Raw genomic sequence first — 18,347 nt, 5'->3', positions numbered from 1 at the left:
GCGGCTTATTATTTGTGTGAATGCTCGGGAGTATTACGTAGCCGATTTATGACACGTTTGTCACATTCCCAGAATTCGCTTTCCACTTTCCACGCGATTCCGCATTTTCCTTAAGGAAGAAAAAAACATCAAAGAAACTTATCATTTCTTAATGAAATTCAAATTTACAATAGAGAAACGGTTCATTTCAGGGGGGAAAAATCCAATTCATAATTTCCTAGATTAATTAAGACATTTTACAAAGTTTCCTCAAATTTAAAATTTTACAAACGATTCAACTCATTCCCATGTCAAAATGTTGCTGCTCGTGCAGGACATCCTGGAGGGGAAAAAATTCCCCATAATTCCACATTTTCCATCAGAAAATAAACCCCATTCAAATGAATGGAGTTTTTTTTCACAATGATTAAAATCATTCTAAATTCAAAATGTTGAACGTTCCCAAAAATATAGAATATAGAATTCTACATTTTCCACAAGAAAATTCTCAAATTAATTACTGTAATTTTTTTTTAATTCACAATTTTGTGATTTCATACCATAATAAATTCACACTGGTTATAATCATTTATTTATTTATTTTCTATTAAATTTTATAGTGTTTTTTTTTTACATTTCATTTGAAATGTTATTAAATCTTTTTCTGTTTACACAAGAGAAGCTTTTTTTTTTTTTTTTTTACTGTACTCTTTGTGAACTGGACCATCATCCTAAAACCAAGTTTTTAAAATAATAATAAAAATAATAATTTGGTGGGGGTATACTGTACCCCGAATGTGTACTTTTAACAATGTACACAAAAATATTTTTTACCAACGCCTTGCAGAATGTCAACAATGTTTTTGATTTCTTGTGATCTGTTTTCCAAATCTTACGACCTTTATGAACGTGTCATCACATCACTCTGAAGAAAATGATTCATTACGCCACGGAAAATCCTAAATGGCCTCAAAGAAGGAGCAATTACGACGGGTCACCGGTTAGCACATTCGCTAATTAGCGGCGCAAACGACGGCGGCTGTGTGGCTTCTGTTTAATTTCTGCCTCATTTGTTTTTTGTTTCTTATTTGCTTTGCACCTCGCTGGTCTTAACTCGATATATTTTTTAAGCTCTCCGCTCTCGTCTTTGCTCGCCTCCTCGCATCTTCTTGTTATCTAATATGTGTTCCTTCCTCCTCCTCCTGCTCTTCCTCTTTTTCCGCCTCCTTCTCAGATGCTCTTTGTCTCTCGCCTTGGCTCGTACTAGCGGATGTGCAGTAGTAAATATATATATTTATTTATATATATATATATATATATATATATATTAGTGTGCACGCTTTCCCAAAGGCATTCTCTTCAGCCATCACACTGATTATCATTCATTTGGGATAATCAACGCCTCCCGTATACAACCACAGCTAATTAACATGAAGATTTGTTTACTCACCCTAAGTGACCTTTTGTTTTGCTTTAAAATTGCCTCTCGTAATCATTGGCAGGTATAAATTGTCTTGTTGAGGATCTATTCCAAAGATGCCCAAAAATGTTGTCATAGCAGGACGCATGAAAAAGGATCTATTCTTGAAATTGAACAGGAAGTTGGCCATTTTGAGTGAATTCCGCTGCTTGTACTTTGGCAAGGAAATTAGGGAAATTTACCTAAATAAGCAGGGGCCTCAAAATTGAACCCTGTGGAACACCATGAGTTGGATCACTAATGCCCACCTCCAATAGGAAGCAAGTGACGAGACAGATGGGTAAATTTCTCAAGATTTTTTCTCTTTGCCATTTAACTCATTCACTGCCATTGACGACTACAGACGTCAAAAATTAATTTGAACTATTTCTATTAGTTTAACATTTTTTGTCCACTTTTGTAAACGAGTATGAAAACCTAGATTTTTGGGGGGAAATACGGAAATAAAATGTGTGATTAATCGTGAGTTAACAACTGAAGTCATGCAATTAATTCCAATTGAAATTTTTAATCGCATGACTTCGCTAGTTAACTCACAATTAATCACAAATTTTATATCTGTTTTAAATGTACAATAAAAAAATAGGTTTTCATACTCTTGTTAACAAAAGTATAAAAAATGTTAAACTAATAGAAATAGTTCAAATGAATTTTTGACGTCTATAGCCGTCAATGGCAGTGAATGAGTTAATATTGGTGGTGTGACATCAAAATGTCATAATTTTGAGGATTTGGAAGTTGTTGTTTTTTTTTTTATTGCTATTGACATTAATTTCACCAATCAACATGACATTTGGTGGAAATGTAAATGATGACAGAAAACTTTAATGATCATTTCCAGGATTGGTCAAAAAAAGGCCTTAATTAACCCTGATTTCCATGCAACAGCGTGCCCCAAATTCAGTTCTTTACATGCACTGGTAAACCATCATCACAGCCTCTATTTCATAATCAGAGGCAGAGCTGTGCAATGCTAATTACAGGAAACACTTCATGGCCATTGTTGCCAAAGAATAGAACTCCGATTCGCAGCAACACGTCCCGCAGAGCTGGCATTGACTAACAATGGGCGGCTGCTCGACATGGCGGCTCAGGTAGCGAGCGGACGCAGTTGGTGTAAATACGCGGCGGGGTTGTTTGGGGATGGGAGCGTAATGACAGGGCGACACGACAACCCGCGTTTGTGTTCGTGCGCCAAAAGGACTGGGCCACTTCTGCTGTAATTGTTCCAACTTGAGAGGCAGGCAGCAGGAAAGTGAAAACGAGCTCCTGCAGCATAAATGGAGGACGGGCGGCGGCGTGTTTACATGGCGGTGGAGGAAAACCTAATTACAGGGGACTCTTGACTTGACTTGTTCTGATTTGAAATTAATTTTCTAGCAGTGCGAATGAATGGAGATGGAATTAACCCAATAAATCAAGCACTTGTCACAATACATAACAATCAAATTGTTGCTACTTGAAACGCAAACGAAATCATGCTAACGCTAGCTTGCCTGAGCGCTCGTTGTTTGTCAGCGTTGTTTAATTCTTACTGATGCGTTCAGTTTGACGTGTTTGTCACATTTTCCATCCTGTGTTGTCCTGGGTCAAATTATGGATTAGCATTAGCATTAGCATTGTATGTGGGCTGGTCCTACCAGAAATGACTGAAATTCTGTATTGAGCCTGTTTCCGTTCAGGTTCTGGATTTTGTTCAAATTATGCATTAGCATTAGCATTGTATGTGGGCTTGTCCTACCAAAAAAGACAGAAATTCTTTGTTGTCCTGTTTCTGTTTGGGTTCTGGATTTTGGGTTAAATTATATGTTAGCGTTAGCATTAGCATTGTATGTGGGCTTGTCCTACCAAAAACGACAGAAATTCTGTATTGGGCCTCTTTCCGTTCAGTTTCTGGATTTTGTTCAAATTGTGGATTAGCATTAGCATTGTATGTGGGCTTGTCCTACCAAAAAAGACAGAAATTCTTTGTTGTCCTTTTTCTATTTGGGTTCTGGATTTTGGGTCAAATTATATATTAGCGTTAGCAATTAGCATTGTATGTGGGCTTGTCCTACCAAAAACGACAGAAATTCTGTGTTGTCCTGTTTCTGTTCAGGTTCTGGATTTTGTTCAAATTATGGATTAGCGTTAGCATTAGCATTGTATGTGGGCTTGTCCTACCAAAAATGACTGAAATTCTGTATTGGGCCTCTTTCCGTTCAGTTTCTGGATTTTGTTCAAATTATGGATTAGCATTAGCATTGTATGTGGTCTTGTCCTCCCCAAAACGACTGAAATCGTACCAATTTTCTGAGTTGTTGGACTCACAAGGGTCAAAGTCAGTTTTGAACCAGATTCCAGGAAATACATTTGATCAATCTGGCATTTTTTTCAACTGACGACAACTAACCTAGCATGCACGTTACCGTATTTTCAGATATCTCCATTCAGCACGAACGAGCGTACGTAAAACTTTTAATCGTCTCGGTTAAGTATTTTGAAGGAGAGAATGAGGCAAGACCTGGGGGTAACACAGCAGATGGTAGATAAACTCTCTGTATTTGACTCAATCCTCCTGGCGGGATGACTGAGTGCGCAATTTGGATGACATCATCTAATGACTTTGGCTTAAATGGACTAAAAGAACATTCTTTATTCATATGGACCGTCACGTTCCCTTGCTACATTTTTCATCTTATCTTGGAGCCACAGAAGAGGGTCAAGTTTTCAGTTGAATGAGGTTTACGTGTTTATAGGCTGAAAAATAATCACAGTATGTCTCGGGGCTGCCAAGTTTGGTCCGACTTTACATTTTGATTCCATATTTGATAGGCTCTTCAATTATAAATGTAGCCCATTGCTGCAGATATCGCTTCCAACAAGCAATCTCTCCATTGTGCTGCAAAGCTTTTCCGCAACAATTCCGTTTGATTGCAGTGCAAATAACAATTACGTCCCGCGCTCCCACTCATCCTCTCATCTTCCCACCTCAGCTAGAGAAAACAATTGGACTCAGCCAGGGACCCGCGAGGGATGAGCGCTTTTCCCTCGGAATACAAACACATTACTTGCGCTGACCCGCTTGACATCCAATAGTGTGCAATTAGCATATATATGTGTCTTTCTGCATTTGCTGCAGTGCTTTGTCTTTTTTTTTTTTTTTTGTTATCTGAAGGCAGATTACATAAATGTGTGAAAATAGAGATCCCCCCTGTGCACCAGATGGATGGGTTCCCTGCATAAATTGTAAAAAAAAATTAGAAAAAAAAAAAGAAGATTTGATGTAAATTCTGGCCGTAGTTGTATCTGACACCTGCGATCCATCCAAGCTACTTTTACAATTAATCGTTTTAAGTGGACGGAAATGCACGTGTACTTGAGCGGGCGGGGGAAGCTATATTTGGTAACCTTGGTGACATTCACACCTCACAACATGAGAACCGATCGATTTCTCACAGTCTGACTACAACGCTTGCACGTTCGTACTTCTCCGTCTGTTTTTATTATACAAATGAATGTACTACTTTCCTATTCAACAGTGCTTTGGCAGCATATAAGATTGTCTCAGAAAGAGAAGAAAAAACTCACATTGGTGATGGGTTCCACCGGAAAAAAACTTGAATAGGTGATTTTGTGAGCAGCTCTGCTAGTCATGTGTACGAAGCACGCGTGAACCAGAAGCCAATTTCTTTCCTTTCGGTCTCTATTTCCCCACAGGCAGGACTAGTGATGTGTCAGGATTGTCAGGGACAAGATTGTAGACCCGCACAAGACTGGAATGTGTAACAAAAGCGTCAGCGAAAGGCTCGGTGACAACTGACGAGTTCAAGCGCTAAAGCCGACGAGCGCCATTTAGACAAAATCGAGCCAGAAAAAAACTTTATGAAGAAACCAACAATTGGGGGGGGGCGTGGCTCAGTGGTGGAATGGTCGTCTTCCAACATAGAGGTTGTGGGTTGGGTTCGATCCCATGCTAGTTGCTCCTGATGCTGCGTCATAAGTAGGTGAATGAGTTGTCGAGTGGAAAAGCGTTATATAAATCAAGTACCTTTTACCAAGTGCAATTTTGCTAGATTAACTTCTTGATTGGTTCATTTATATTAACCTACAAACCAAAAATTTAAAAACTAACTTTACTTAAGAATGAATGAATAAATAAATAATTTACTTAAAAATAAATAAATAAATAATTTACTTATAAATAAAAAAAAATACATACATACTTACATACATAGATAAATACATTTGGGGTGTCAAAATTAATGCATTAATTTTGAGTTAATTTAAAGCTTCTTTAATGCCACAATTTTTTTTTTTCAAAGTGTGATTAATGGCCGCCCCTTACTACCTGTAAGCCTGTACTGGGGAAATCCCAGTCGCAACGCAGCAGACTCATCCACGTCAAAATTTAGCAATAGTAAATTTAATAATGATGCATATATTTGTGGAGACTGGAGTCAAGTTGTATTATGCACTTTTAAAAATGTGCAGAACATCAACCAAGTTACTTCATGTTAAAGATTAGATCGCTCTTAATATGAAAAGAAAAAATGCACTGAGCTGTCACAATGTGATACGAATGCAGTTATGCCATCTAGTGGCAGAAAAATGACCTCAACACAAATCAATATCACTCGTTTTTTACAGTACAGTAATTCTTTTTAATTTTAACGCAATTTTATGAATGATTATGAAATTACTGTATCAATGACTAAAAGATGCAGTCATATTTCTTTTAGTTTAACAGTTTTTTCCACTTTTATGTTAACAAGAGTATGAAGAAATTTATTGTACATTTAGAACAGATATAAAATTTGCGATTAATGGTGAGTTAACTATTGAAATCATGTGATTAATTATGATTAAAAATATTAATTGCCTTAAATAAAATAAATAAATGTTACTTCATATACAGGCTTAAGTTTGCCAGTGATCAAAATGACTCCGACAAGGCGCGTGAGAAAACACTGCGGTCGGATGGAAACCAAAGTTGAGCGTTTGACATCAACCGTGTTGAGTGGCTGCAAAAATATGCCGTCGCTTTCACTCAGTTCCATCTACAGTAAATGTGTTTTCATAAGAATCATTTCCCGGTGTTTTTCCTTGTTGATGTTGGTCGGCCGCCTCTGAATGCCACGGCACATAAAACGTCACGTCAAGCAGAAGTACGTTTAGAAAAAAAAACACCCCGCCGGCCACGCGGCTCGGCTCGGGCCGCATTATCCATGTCAACGGACGTGAAAATGAGTACGGGGGGTCTCGGCGTGCATCTGACGACGACACGCTTCCGCTTAATGGCTCGATGCACGCCTTTCGCTGTGAGTTATTGCTTTTTCTCCACAATTCTCTTGGGGGGGAGGAAATCATGCAATCAGCATATGTGTGGCAGATGCTTCCCAAACATGACTCAATCATGAGCATTATACTTATACTAAAGTGGAACACAATACATTCAAGGACACCGGCTGACACACTTTTAAAGACATGTAACATTTATTTCAGCTTCTGCTTGGCCATTTGAATGCGAATATGTCATACATATTTATGTACTGTATTCATCATAACATTTCCCACCTACTAAGGTTAATTTCCTATATGCTATGGTTGTCGTTTTTACCGGTGGTGTTTTTTTCCCCCCTCAGATATAGCCCCTGACATGTAATTAATAAGCTCACCATATACAGTAGATACAGTAGTTCTGAAATGCTACAACTACAGTAATATAGATATTGCACGGATGGCAACATCAAACCTTGTAGTGGAAATGTCAGTGGGTGGCAGTAAGATTTAACACTTCTACATCCCTGTTTTTTTTTTAATGAATATGGAATATTTGGACATTTAAATGTTAAAAACAGTATGATGGTCAATAAGTAAATACATATCTGTTTTAAATGTGTGTAAGTATAAATGTATTTATGTAGATATGCACATCACAATCCAATAATGTATAGTATACTATCATGAGTTAAAAAACGAAAAGTAATGTTTTTATAATGACATATTACATCTATATAATAATAAAAATTAGATTAATTGCATAAAATATGTTTTTCAATGCCGTCTTAATGATGTAAACACGTCGAGTTTATTATCCTCAAGAACCTGCGGGAGCTCGCGCTTCTCGGACCGTCCTCTGATTGGCCGCCTGACATGCAGAGGGCGTGGCTTTTGTCGGTGGGCGTTTAACAAAATCAGCCGCCACGCCGACACCCGCACTCATTCACTACAGATCCGCGTGGCTGACACAATCTCTGCTCGTTCATTTTAAACCACTCTTGAGAATCTTTTTGACGACTTTCTTTTTTTTCCTCTTCTTCGTCTACTCGTGCTTTAATCGCCCTCGAGAGCTGAAAGTTTGCCCCGCGCACAATCTTACCTGAGCGAGCGGGCGCGCGTGCGTGTGGGTCCGTGTGCGTGTGCACGCGTCGGTGTGGTCCACCATGGATTTGCTTTGGATTGTTGGCTTGCTGGCGTGCGTGTGCGCCCGCTTGGCTTCGTCCGAGCGCCACAGCGTCTTCTGGAACGGCACAAACCAAAAGTAAGTCCGGTCGGTCTACGAGCGCTGCACTTACGCGCCAGTTTGCATGTTGCAACTTGTACCGTATTTATTTGTGGTCTTCCTTCCTGCATAGGCAATGAATTTGTGACGCGAGCAATTTGGCTTCTGTTGTTATGATAATGTAAAAAGCTTTAGGGCGCCTCCTCCTCAACTCCCCCCCCCCCCCCCACACTTCCCCTCCTCCCCCTTTTATTCCCTGTTTTGAACCTGTTATTATTATTATGGCACATTTTAATCTCTTGCGCAATGTGTGATAAGCAAAGCTAGTGTGTAGAAGGCAAGTTTGGAGGGCAGAAAGCTGCTTAAAAAGTCACGCATGTGTGCTGGAGTTTACACGACAGGGTGCTTTAAACAGCTTCATGCTGATGATTTATTTTGTGTCAAAATTGCTTTTTGTGAAGTAATTTCTGCGTAATTATGACTAAATATGACTATGTGGCGCGATGAAGCTGGATTTAGTTGTTTCAAGTGGATTATTTGTGTGAATATTTGCATTTCAGGGTGGCAATATGTGCTATAGAAAGGTCATTGTGGTGAAATACTGAAGAAAAATGTGTCCCATTTTTTTTTTTAATCTAGTCATCGTCGTGTTAGTTTGACTGAATGTGTTAAAATTGGATTATTTGTGTGCCTATTTGTATTTGCGAGCATACTCTTACAGTGTTTACATCCATGCAATGCAATACATCCTAGTTTTTGTATCTTATCCTCTTACATGTTATGATTTGATTATTTTTGTGCACACTTTTTTTTTTGGATGGTTCTGGGTCATTATCAGACAGTGTTTACGTTCAACTAATAGAGACTTCCTTGTTAAAATGAATGGACTAAACATGTTAAACGTGGATTATTTTGCGTGCAGCAGTCATGCAACGTGCTTTTTGGGGATAATTATGTGTCATTTTGGGATATGGTGTTTACATTCACCAGGCGGAATACCGGCAGAATTCCAATGTTTTTGTACGTCGTCATAATTAACATGTTTGGTTGGTCTACTACTGCTAAAACGGGATTGTTGTCTCGTACGGTAGCCAGACAACAACATATGGCTTTTGTCAGCATAATGACATGAAGCAGTGTTTCACTTTTACCTGCTTGTACGCAATCGGATGACTTTGCCTTGTTTTTTCTGAAAAAGTGCAGCAATTTCCCGCAAGATAATGATGTGCACGTGTGTCATTGCGCAGTTTCATATTTTTGCCGTTACAAATCTGACTCATAACATGTTGAAATATCTTTTGCAATATCCTCTTCACTTGACAGCCCCCCCCCCCCCCCCTGTGCGCTCCCACCAATAAGCTTCAAATCAAGAGCTATCAGTGAAAGGGGTGGGCGGGGGGTTACGCGGCTGTCGGGTCGGCGCGGGGGTGGTCATATTTCAGGTGACGGGGCGAGCAATAATGGCGGGCGACAGAGAGCGAGTGGGTAACTCGAGGCCTGCCCGGTGGGTCACGCTCTGTGGGTGGGGGTGGGGGGGTGGGGGCAAAGGGAGATGGATGACAAGGTTGGCGGGGGGAGAAATCGGAGCCCAAACTGTCCGGGTTAGGGGCTGCTCGGAATAAGTGGGGGTCAATTAGAGCCGTGGGGAGTAAACAAACGTCTTCCCAGGGTTTCACAAACTTTTTAAGCCTTGCACCCCCCTCTAAAAAAAAAAAGACAATTTAAAGGTGTTATGACCAAATCATGTCACAAAATATCATATACCATCTTTGTGAATTTTCTAATTGTAGTAACTGATTAGCCTGTTAGCTAGCTAAGTAGCCATTTTAGTAGCTTTCTTATCTTTGTCGAATTTAGTTTTTTTCACATCAACACAATTGATCATTCTTAGCCAGTTGTTGAACTTTGGCATTATCAACTTATTTGTCTAACTATAGCCAACTAGTCGCAATATTGCCAGTTTACTAGTTTGCCACGACAGTTCCCACATTCTGGTATTTTGTCCAGCTTGCTTGTGAGCAACCTCTCAGTAGTAGTATCCCAACTTTATAACCTTTTGTTTTGCACACATGGGAAAAAAAATAATTGATTTTCTCGATCTTAGCCATATAATGCTAGCTATCTAACTAAGTACCTGGTTACAGTAGTTATCCAACTTAACCTGCTTGTGAATTTTCAGATTCTAGTAGTCGGACAAACAGACCAACTAAACTCTTATTGTATATACTAGCTCGCCAAAATACCAACTTGCAATATGAATTTCCAGATTCTCCGAGTCTAGCTACTTACCTAGTTTGTCTTCCTAGATTTCTGTCCATAAACAACTTTAATTTGGAAAATGTGAAAATGCAATGTAACTGTGTAATTCTTGCCCCAATACCACCATTACCCGTTTAATTTCCTACATATGAGAAGCCATGTTGTACAGCAAAAAAAAAATGCATATCCGTGACTAGAGAGCGAGTCCGGAGAGGCAAAAGCCTTTCTGCGAAAATGTGAATCGAGTCCCAGATGGATTTTGTTTCGCTTGTGTGACTGTAATCTGACGCCCATTTGCAACTCGCTGTTTTTATTTTTCCTGGATGACTCGCATAATCCTTTGTATTCGCAGAAAGAAAAAAAAAAGTTTTAATTTGTCGCTTTTATCCGATCCGGCAATCGCGTTGCCCCTCTGACCTGTTACTCGATAGTGTGTGTTGATGCTTGACGCTCCCCTGCCTCCTCCCCGCTGGATGGTTTCATCCATGAGCATTAGACCTGTCATCCGTCTTAACTCAAGGGTGGCGATTCGGGAACCTTTTCTTTATCAGTCGTCCGAGACCAACACTACATTTATCTATTTAATTACGTAGACATGTCGCTATCAAAGTATCTTTCTTACTATCTACCAGCTAACAAGCTAGCATCTTAAGTGGTGAATTAGCTGTCAAAAATTTAAAGAGCTAGCTAAAATGTATTTACCCAATTATTCTTAAAGCTAACTAGCTATCAATGTACCTAGTGATTTTTCTACTTATAGCAAACTAGCTATCAACCGACCTGCCTAGTTCACTGGCTATCAAGTTTTTTCACTAGCTAACTAGCAATAAAAATCATGTTTTGTTTTTAGCATTAGGCTACTTGGTAGGGCCAGTTTAGATGCCATCAGGGGCAGCACTTGGCCCACTTTCCATAGGTTGTCCACCCCTGATTTGATTGATTTCAGGTTGATTATTATTATTTTTTTTTTTACAGGCCTTGTTTCCCTTCACACGCAGCATGCAAACACACACTCAAATTCACACACGCACGCACTTTCACTTGTTCGTTTGAGAAGTTGAGCTGGCCACAAATTGTGCGCTTGGACGCCGCCGCCGACTTCCAAGGTCGAGGCCGGCTTAATGACTACTTTTGTTTTGGGGTGAAATCCTGAATAGTTTCCGCACTTCCTGACCTTTTTTACGACATGAGCGTGCAAAGCTCTTTGTGTCGGACCAGGAACTATTTAGTCAGCGGGCACTTGTTGTTTCCCAGAAGTTGGCTGCCCAGTGTGCGTGTGTGTATGATGTGTGTGTGTGTGTGTGTGGTATGCATGTACAAGTAGATAGGAGTGTCTCACCCATTCTCATACACATTAACACACCGTCGCGTTCGGATCTCTGTGAAGCGTACATTGTGAAGCAATAATCGTCTCGTCCGCAGCTTGTTTACTCTTTTTCTTGCTGACAACGCGCGAGTAGACCTCCTCCTCCTCCTCGGTACCTGTCTCTCCTTCACCCCGCAAACCTTCTTCTTGGCCGGCTTCCCTTTTTTCGACTTTCCACTTGCTACTGCAGTCTCCAATGTTGCCAAATGGGCTCTCTCTCCAAGCTACATAGCAAACTAGCTATCTTTCTATACCTAGCTAACGAGCTACCTAGATTCTGAAATTCTCATAAACTGACAAAAAAAAACTAGCAATTATCTTACTGTATTTACTGCAAGAAAAGAGAAGTATATTTTTATTTATTTATTTATTTTTAATTTTTTTTTTTAATTTTATTTTTTATTTTATTTTTATTTTATTTTTTTTTTTTTCTGGAGAAGTATGTTTTTAAGAGTGTAGTATGTGGAACGTTCCTTGGATTAGCATGTCAGGTGTAGTCATCCCTGGCAGAGGTCTACACTCCACTACATAATGTTATCATGTTCTCGCGGTATCGGCTCAAACGAGGTTATTCCAGGTATGTTTCACCCCTGTGAGGGATTAATTTAGCATTTAACCACTCAATATGGACGTTGTTTTGTCCTTGCTCCCATACAAATTAGGCTAGCGGTCTTCACGGTGCGGCCAGAAAGAGAATGCTAATCAGCGCGACTGATTGGAGGTCAGGGGTCGCTGTGTGATGAAGTGGCCCGGGCCTCTATCAATCTGTCAGTCATTCTGGCGCGGCGGTGGTCCTTGAATGCGGGGCCGCCACTCAGGGTACCCGCCCTCTGGGAAAGTCTCATTCTCCAGGCCCCCTTTTTTTTGCCAGCTTTTTTTTTATCTGAACCTTACAAGCTGTCCCTTTTCAGTCTATTATTTCCGTGGTAGTGTGTGAGCGAAGGGAAAGGAGGGAAGCCTTCTGAGAGGTGTAGAATTTTCTTAGCGTTTTCTTGGCACCCGTGGTGATCAGTCACAAGGCACTTTTCCCCCGGAAGGCTTTGCCTTCCCTTTTCAACTTCCGTACTTCACCGCACTCTGAAAAGCCACTCCAGTAACCCCTAAGCAAATCTTCTTGGTCTTTTCACCCGAACGTCTGTGGTTTCTTCTCGAGTGTGTTGCTGAAGTAGAGCCGCAGATGTCCCAGGATCCAAAAAAATCATGAATACAAAACACTTATTTGTCTTATTTGTCGAATATGCGCATGTGTGCCTTGTTCATGCAGAGGAGAAATATATCGAAAGACCTCATTTCTTAATTGCAATGATTTGCTCTGTACTACGTCGACTGTCACTAACGAAGATAACGTCAATTACTCAAGAATCAGTGCTAACTTGGAGGATGACTTGGTTTGTTAAAACAAAGTAGCCACAATTATTCTTGACTGTGTTGTGATGTATATTTTGAAGAAAAACGAGTGGAGAATGAAGAGGAATCTAGAATTTTGTCCTCTTTGCGTGTTCCAAAAATGAAGATAGATTTAATGTAAGAAAAATACACCTTTGCAAAAAAAGATTTTTAATCAATCAGAGATCTCTGGACAGATAACAGCCTCTATCATCACTTAAACATCGTGGGATTCAGAGCGTCAAATGTAGCTCTTCCGCGTGCACAACGGTTTCTCATAGTTAAAAAGACCTCCTCTCTTTCATTTGTAGACAAAACAAACTCTCTGGTACTTTTCCGTGAGCGATGGCGAAAACAGAGTCAAATTTGGGTGTGTGTTCAGGACTGAATATGCTATATAGTTGAAGGTTCTATTTTTCCCCATAACAAAATCTCACAAACAAGTTGAGCCAAATTTACGGTGGCCGTGACTGATGAAGAAAGTAAAGAGTGTGTGTGTGTGTGTTATTTCAAAGCAAATTTTGTTTTCAAGACCGAAATGTGCGTGTACAAAATAAAACAAGGAATTTTGGACCAATCAATGTGTACCAGCCTAAGGTCAGACCATACGAGATCAACATCATCTGCTCTGCTCAGGACACAAAACATTTCGACAAGGTTAATATGAAGAATTAAAATGTTCATAATGTGTAATATCTATCAAGAACTAGTAAGAACAGAGGTGGCAAATCCAGGTACAGAAAGTAAAAAAAAAAAAAAAACGCCACCATTTGGCTCTAGCCACTTACCTGCCGGTTGAGTAGAAGCACCTGCACCTGACAGGGCTTTTTTCTTTCTGGACCTACATTTGCCATTTTTGATTTAAAAAAAAATGTCTATAATGCAAGAATCGATCTGGTAGGAGAACATCGACAATATGTTGCAATATCACTGAAAACTTCTAGCAAGACACGGTCTGTTAAAACAATGTCGTCTTCATTCTTGCGAGCCTTGCGACTGTATAGAGACGTAGCTGAAAGTTGTTGAAAGAATTGGCCTTTTAAATGAACGATCAAGGTAGACCATCGATCTTGACGGTGTCCCGGCTCTGAGATTACTCCTCCGATACGCCAGTTGAGTGGGAACGCAGTGTGAAAGCAGCCACAGATAAGGAAGTTGCATGATTTCCCAGTAGCCCAAAGCGATACTCTTCCAAAACACGTCCCACTGTTCTGACTTAAGCACTCAACCACCCCCCCCCCATTTCCCTCTTTCCCAGTCCTGTCTGAAAATTCCTAAGACTCTCCCCATCTTTCACCCGCATTGTCCGCCCCGCTCCGCTTAATCTGCCTCTGCAATCTGTCTGATGAATTCAATCTGTGCTGGAGCTTGTCAAACGGATGTAATCGTCTCTTACGGGCTGACTGATGGTACGCTGTTGTTTTTCTGGATCTCGCCGGGTAGTGAATCAGGCCAAAGGTTGCTTCCTTGTCGCCGGCTTACTGTTTAGCCGTGGCAAAGTCTGCTACGTGTTTCCCCCCCCGCGAGGTGCCTGCCTCGGCTTTCCGTCCCCGTCCTTTTTCCCGGGAAAAGTGCGTATCCTGTCTGCGGCGTAAACAATGGTTGTTCTCACACGTCTTGCTCAGTGCGAGTACATAAGAGAGTCGAGCGACTGTTTCCCAGGCTGTTTAAATCCTTGCCGTAGATTAGTGGTGATTCATAGACATCGATTGTTTTTGTGTTGTTTTTTTTTCAAGACGGATGCGCCATTGTCGAGCTATGAGGGCCATCTGGAATCAGCCTTCACTTGCTTGTCAGATTTGCCTCGTCTCTATTTGGGATCCCGGGTGTCTCCTCCTTGGCCTCCACCCCCCCACCCCCCTCCTGCCCATCCTCTTGTCTCTTCCTTATCTAGGCACCAGACTTCCCCTTCTGGCTTGGTCCCACACAGCAAGGAGCAAGAAGAAGGGGCTCGCTTTGTAAACAGCCGTGTGATTGCGGCGCTAATCTCGAATTAGCCAGACGGGGCGATCAGATATTATCTTGTGTCGTTGAGTAAATATGAGACATTGTTTCATTTATTGTGTAAACGTGCAGCGTTGAGCTTCTATCACCCACCGGCAAAACTGTATCATCACCGTCTGGAAGTGAGAGCTACTCCGGCTACATTTTCCACCGGTAATGGAAGTCGCTCCTTAGGGATGAAAGGTTTATAGTTTACCCATAAAACCCGGTAATATTTATCACTGTTAGTATTATGGTGCCGCCATTATGGATGAGTCTGCTTCATAGTTTTGAGTTTCAGGGTTTGAATTTTGGATGCGGCCTTTCTGGGCGTAGGTTTGCATCTGGTACTCCGGCATCCTTCCACATTCCAAAAACATGCAGACTCTAAATTGACCATGTGAAGCGTGACTGATCGTCTCTAGATGTTCCCTGCAATTGGCTGGCGACCAATCCAGGGTCTCTCAGCCAAAGTGATCTGATTTTTGGGGCGAGCTTACCCTATAGAAATTGGCTGGACTTATTATATTGCAATTTTTATTTTTGGAATTGGGGTTATCACCGCATTTAGCGTCTCACGGTTGGTGGTTGCTCCGTTGTATGGCGCGACACAGCATGTTGCATTTTGGCGAATGTCACAGATGTTACTAAGACACCTGGGGACCATTTAAAATTGTGGACACATCTTATGTTCCCTTTTAATACCGTGAAGCCTACCCTAAGGAAATCATAACTCCCGGGCTCAGGCTGTGTTTGCCAGAGCAGCAACAGTGAGCAAGTTTTTTGTTGCGCCGAATCGATTCGGCCAAATCGATATATTTGCTTCCTGAGCAATGTGATGTCAGCGCTGACCTTTTCTGCCGCAAACTCTTTTCATAAGATACAAATGTCTCCGAGAGACAGTGTGTGACTCCGTTGCAAAAGAGCATGCGTATTCATCTAAGCCTCCGCCAGAGCCCGTGGAATCAGCCAATTATTTCTCCGCCGTCCCCAACGCTTTGTGTTCATCCCCTTTGGGCGGAAGTCGCGGGCGGAATAACTGATGAACCCATCAGACAAAAGGTGGAATGACAGAGAAAGCAGATTGAAATTGATCGCGGGAAGTCACACAAAGAGCGTCCGCCAGAATATTATGTTCAAAAGGAAGTCAAAGGAGCGCGTTTGTTCCCATGACGACCACCAGGCATGTGCCCACGTCACATTGTGCGTTCGTCTTAGCAAACAGTGGGCAGGAGAAAGTTGCATTTTTGGAATACCAGCCGAGTCAGCTCGCGATTGGCTCAGGCGGTGTGGCGTGGGGAGTGCTGGGGGTCGGAGTTGACACTCTGGGGTGGGTGGGGATCTTGCGTGCTTATGGAGTGATGGAAGGGGGACAGCGAGTGGGAGGGAGGCGAGTGGCAGTGATTGATAAAGACCCAGTTACACGGCCTTCGGGACTACTTTTCTCTCTGATACCGCGTCCTTCGCTCTGATTATGTACTCGCATAAAAAAAAATCTCGAGTCCAATAAATAATACTTTTAGGTGTTCAGTTACGTGAGCTTTGGAGCTTTTTTCGTTCAACGTCATGTTAAGCGTACAAATGTTCCACAACCCACATACGACGGTATATGCTATTATGCTAAGTACGAAACTGTTATGTTTCTTTACAACGTGACATTGCCACCTAGTGGCCTGGCATGCACATGACATTGACAATTGTTTTTATTTTGGTGTTGATGTGTAAACGTACCCTTAGTCAATTTGCTGTACCCAGTTTTGGGCCTTACTGTGCAACTCTAAGCCCGCCCCGCCCCTCTACATTAAGCAGGGTCTGGTGCCACTCAATGGACTGAGCCTGGCTTCTGCACCAGCCAGTAATCCAAGCTTGGATGAGACGATTAGGTGGTCCCCCCCGCCTTCAACCCCTTTCGCCCCCCCACCACCTACATTCCGGGTTCACTCATCCGCAATGTAGGCCATTCACCTTTCAAATCACATTAATGGCGAGTGTAAAAGCCCGGGGATGAAAACAATCATGTTTGGGTGGTCGGTGGCCTTCAGATTAATAAAAAATAAGAATCGATCCAGCTCGCCTGTGGGATTGTAGCCTCCTCGCAAATCCTTCTGTCGCTGACTCGGCAATTGTCCGAGCGTTTTTTTTTTTGATCCGTCCGACATTCCGCCGAGCGCCAGAGTGCCGAGATGAGAGGCTAACGGACGGATGAAAGGAGGTGGTGAAGAAAGCCAAACACTGGCCGGCGAGATTAAAGAGGGGAGATTAGAACTCTCCTGAAGAACTTCCAGTAAATCAGGAATTCCTTCTGCCTTGCATGCCGCAAAAACTAAAATCTCACCAGGATGAAATGCCTAAAAGTAGCTAAATATTGTTAGCATGTTAGCATAATTACGAACACTTTTCAAAAACAAAGTCGAAAGATTCCAGTTGCCTCGGTTCAGTCTTTTATAGATTACCATGACCATGGGAAAAAAACGAAAAAAAATTAACAAGCATATAGCTTTTTTTTATTTTTTTATTGTGTTTCGTAAGTTTAAAATGCATAGGCAATTATGCTATTAAGCTAACGACATGCTTGGTCTTTGTCTGCCATTCAAGCAAACCATTTCATTACCTATGTTTTCATTACTTATTGATGTTGGTTATGAGTAAGTTTGTCTTCAAAATAATAAAAATAATAATTCTGTGTATATGGTGTAAAATTACCCTAGCTAGGCTAGCTATGGTTACTTGTTCGAAGAAATCTTGCCAAGTCAAATTTCCCTGTTGTTTTAACCCATTTTAGCTGTGCATCCGTTTGTTTTTGACCAAATTAGTTCTTGACCACCTGACATTACTTTCGCTTTATTATGCAGCTTATCATGGCAAACACACACACACACACAGCGAGGGACTTTACAGACGCACATTTGTTAGCTTAAACCCTTTGGCAAAAAAAGCTAAGCCGCCCCTTTTGAAGTGCGCTATCCCGATCAGTTAATTAAGCTGATGATGCGGAGTGGTTCAATGGCGAGGTGTTACGGGGGAGAACAAAAGGCAACCGGGTAATTAAGCCTATTTGCCGTTAATAAAAGAGGAATGGGGGGGGGGGGGCTAGCCAGCCTCCCCCTGGTGTGGAGTCAGTATGAAACAGTGGCTATTGATAACTGTAGCACTCACTCACAGAAGTCCCACAGAGAGAAACTTCAAAAGCCATCCATCCCCAAATTTAATGCCCTTTGACCCCCTCTCCCCTTCCCCTCCTCCTGCAGCCCTATACCCCCCCCCCCCCACCCCACCCTATTTCCACAGCCTAAAGGGGCTGAGAAGTGGGCATAATTACCCCCCTCCAGGGCGACTTTAACTCTTTGACTGCCAGACGTTTTCAGAAAAGGGATACCGTGGGTGCCAGCCGATTTAAGCATTTTTGACTG

The 18,347-nt window shown here is 41.6% G+C and overlaps 1 protein-coding gene across 2 annotated transcripts in view; it reads left to right on the top strand.

Moving 5' to 3' along the window:
• The window catches only part of efna1a (ephrin-A1a), a 46,110-nt gene that overhangs the window by 19,110 nt on the left and 8,653 nt on the right, over positions 1-18,347 (top strand). Inside the window, exon 1 of one of the 2 annotated variants that reach the window (XM_077549279.1) lies at positions 7,654-7,982. The exons of the other annotated variant lie outside the window; for it this stretch is intronic. Within the exon in view, the coding sequence (XP_077405405.1) occupies positions 7,885-7,982 (98 nt within the window). The 5' untranslated portion in view covers positions 7,654-7,884. Of the gene's footprint in view, positions 1-7,653; positions 7,983-18,347 lie in introns of those variants that run through there. 2 annotated transcript variants of the gene reach the window in all.

The sequence above is a fragment of the Vanacampus margaritifer genome, chromosome 17 (genome assembly GCF_051991255.1).
Source record: "Vanacampus margaritifer isolate UIUO_Vmar chromosome 17, RoL_Vmar_1.0, whole genome shotgun sequence".
Taxonomy (NCBI): domain Eukaryota; kingdom Metazoa; phylum Chordata; class Actinopteri; order Syngnathiformes; family Syngnathidae; genus Vanacampus; species Vanacampus margaritifer.
The sequence above is the reverse complement of the archived record's forward strand: the minus strand, read 5'-3'. Positions and strand labels throughout refer to the sequence as shown.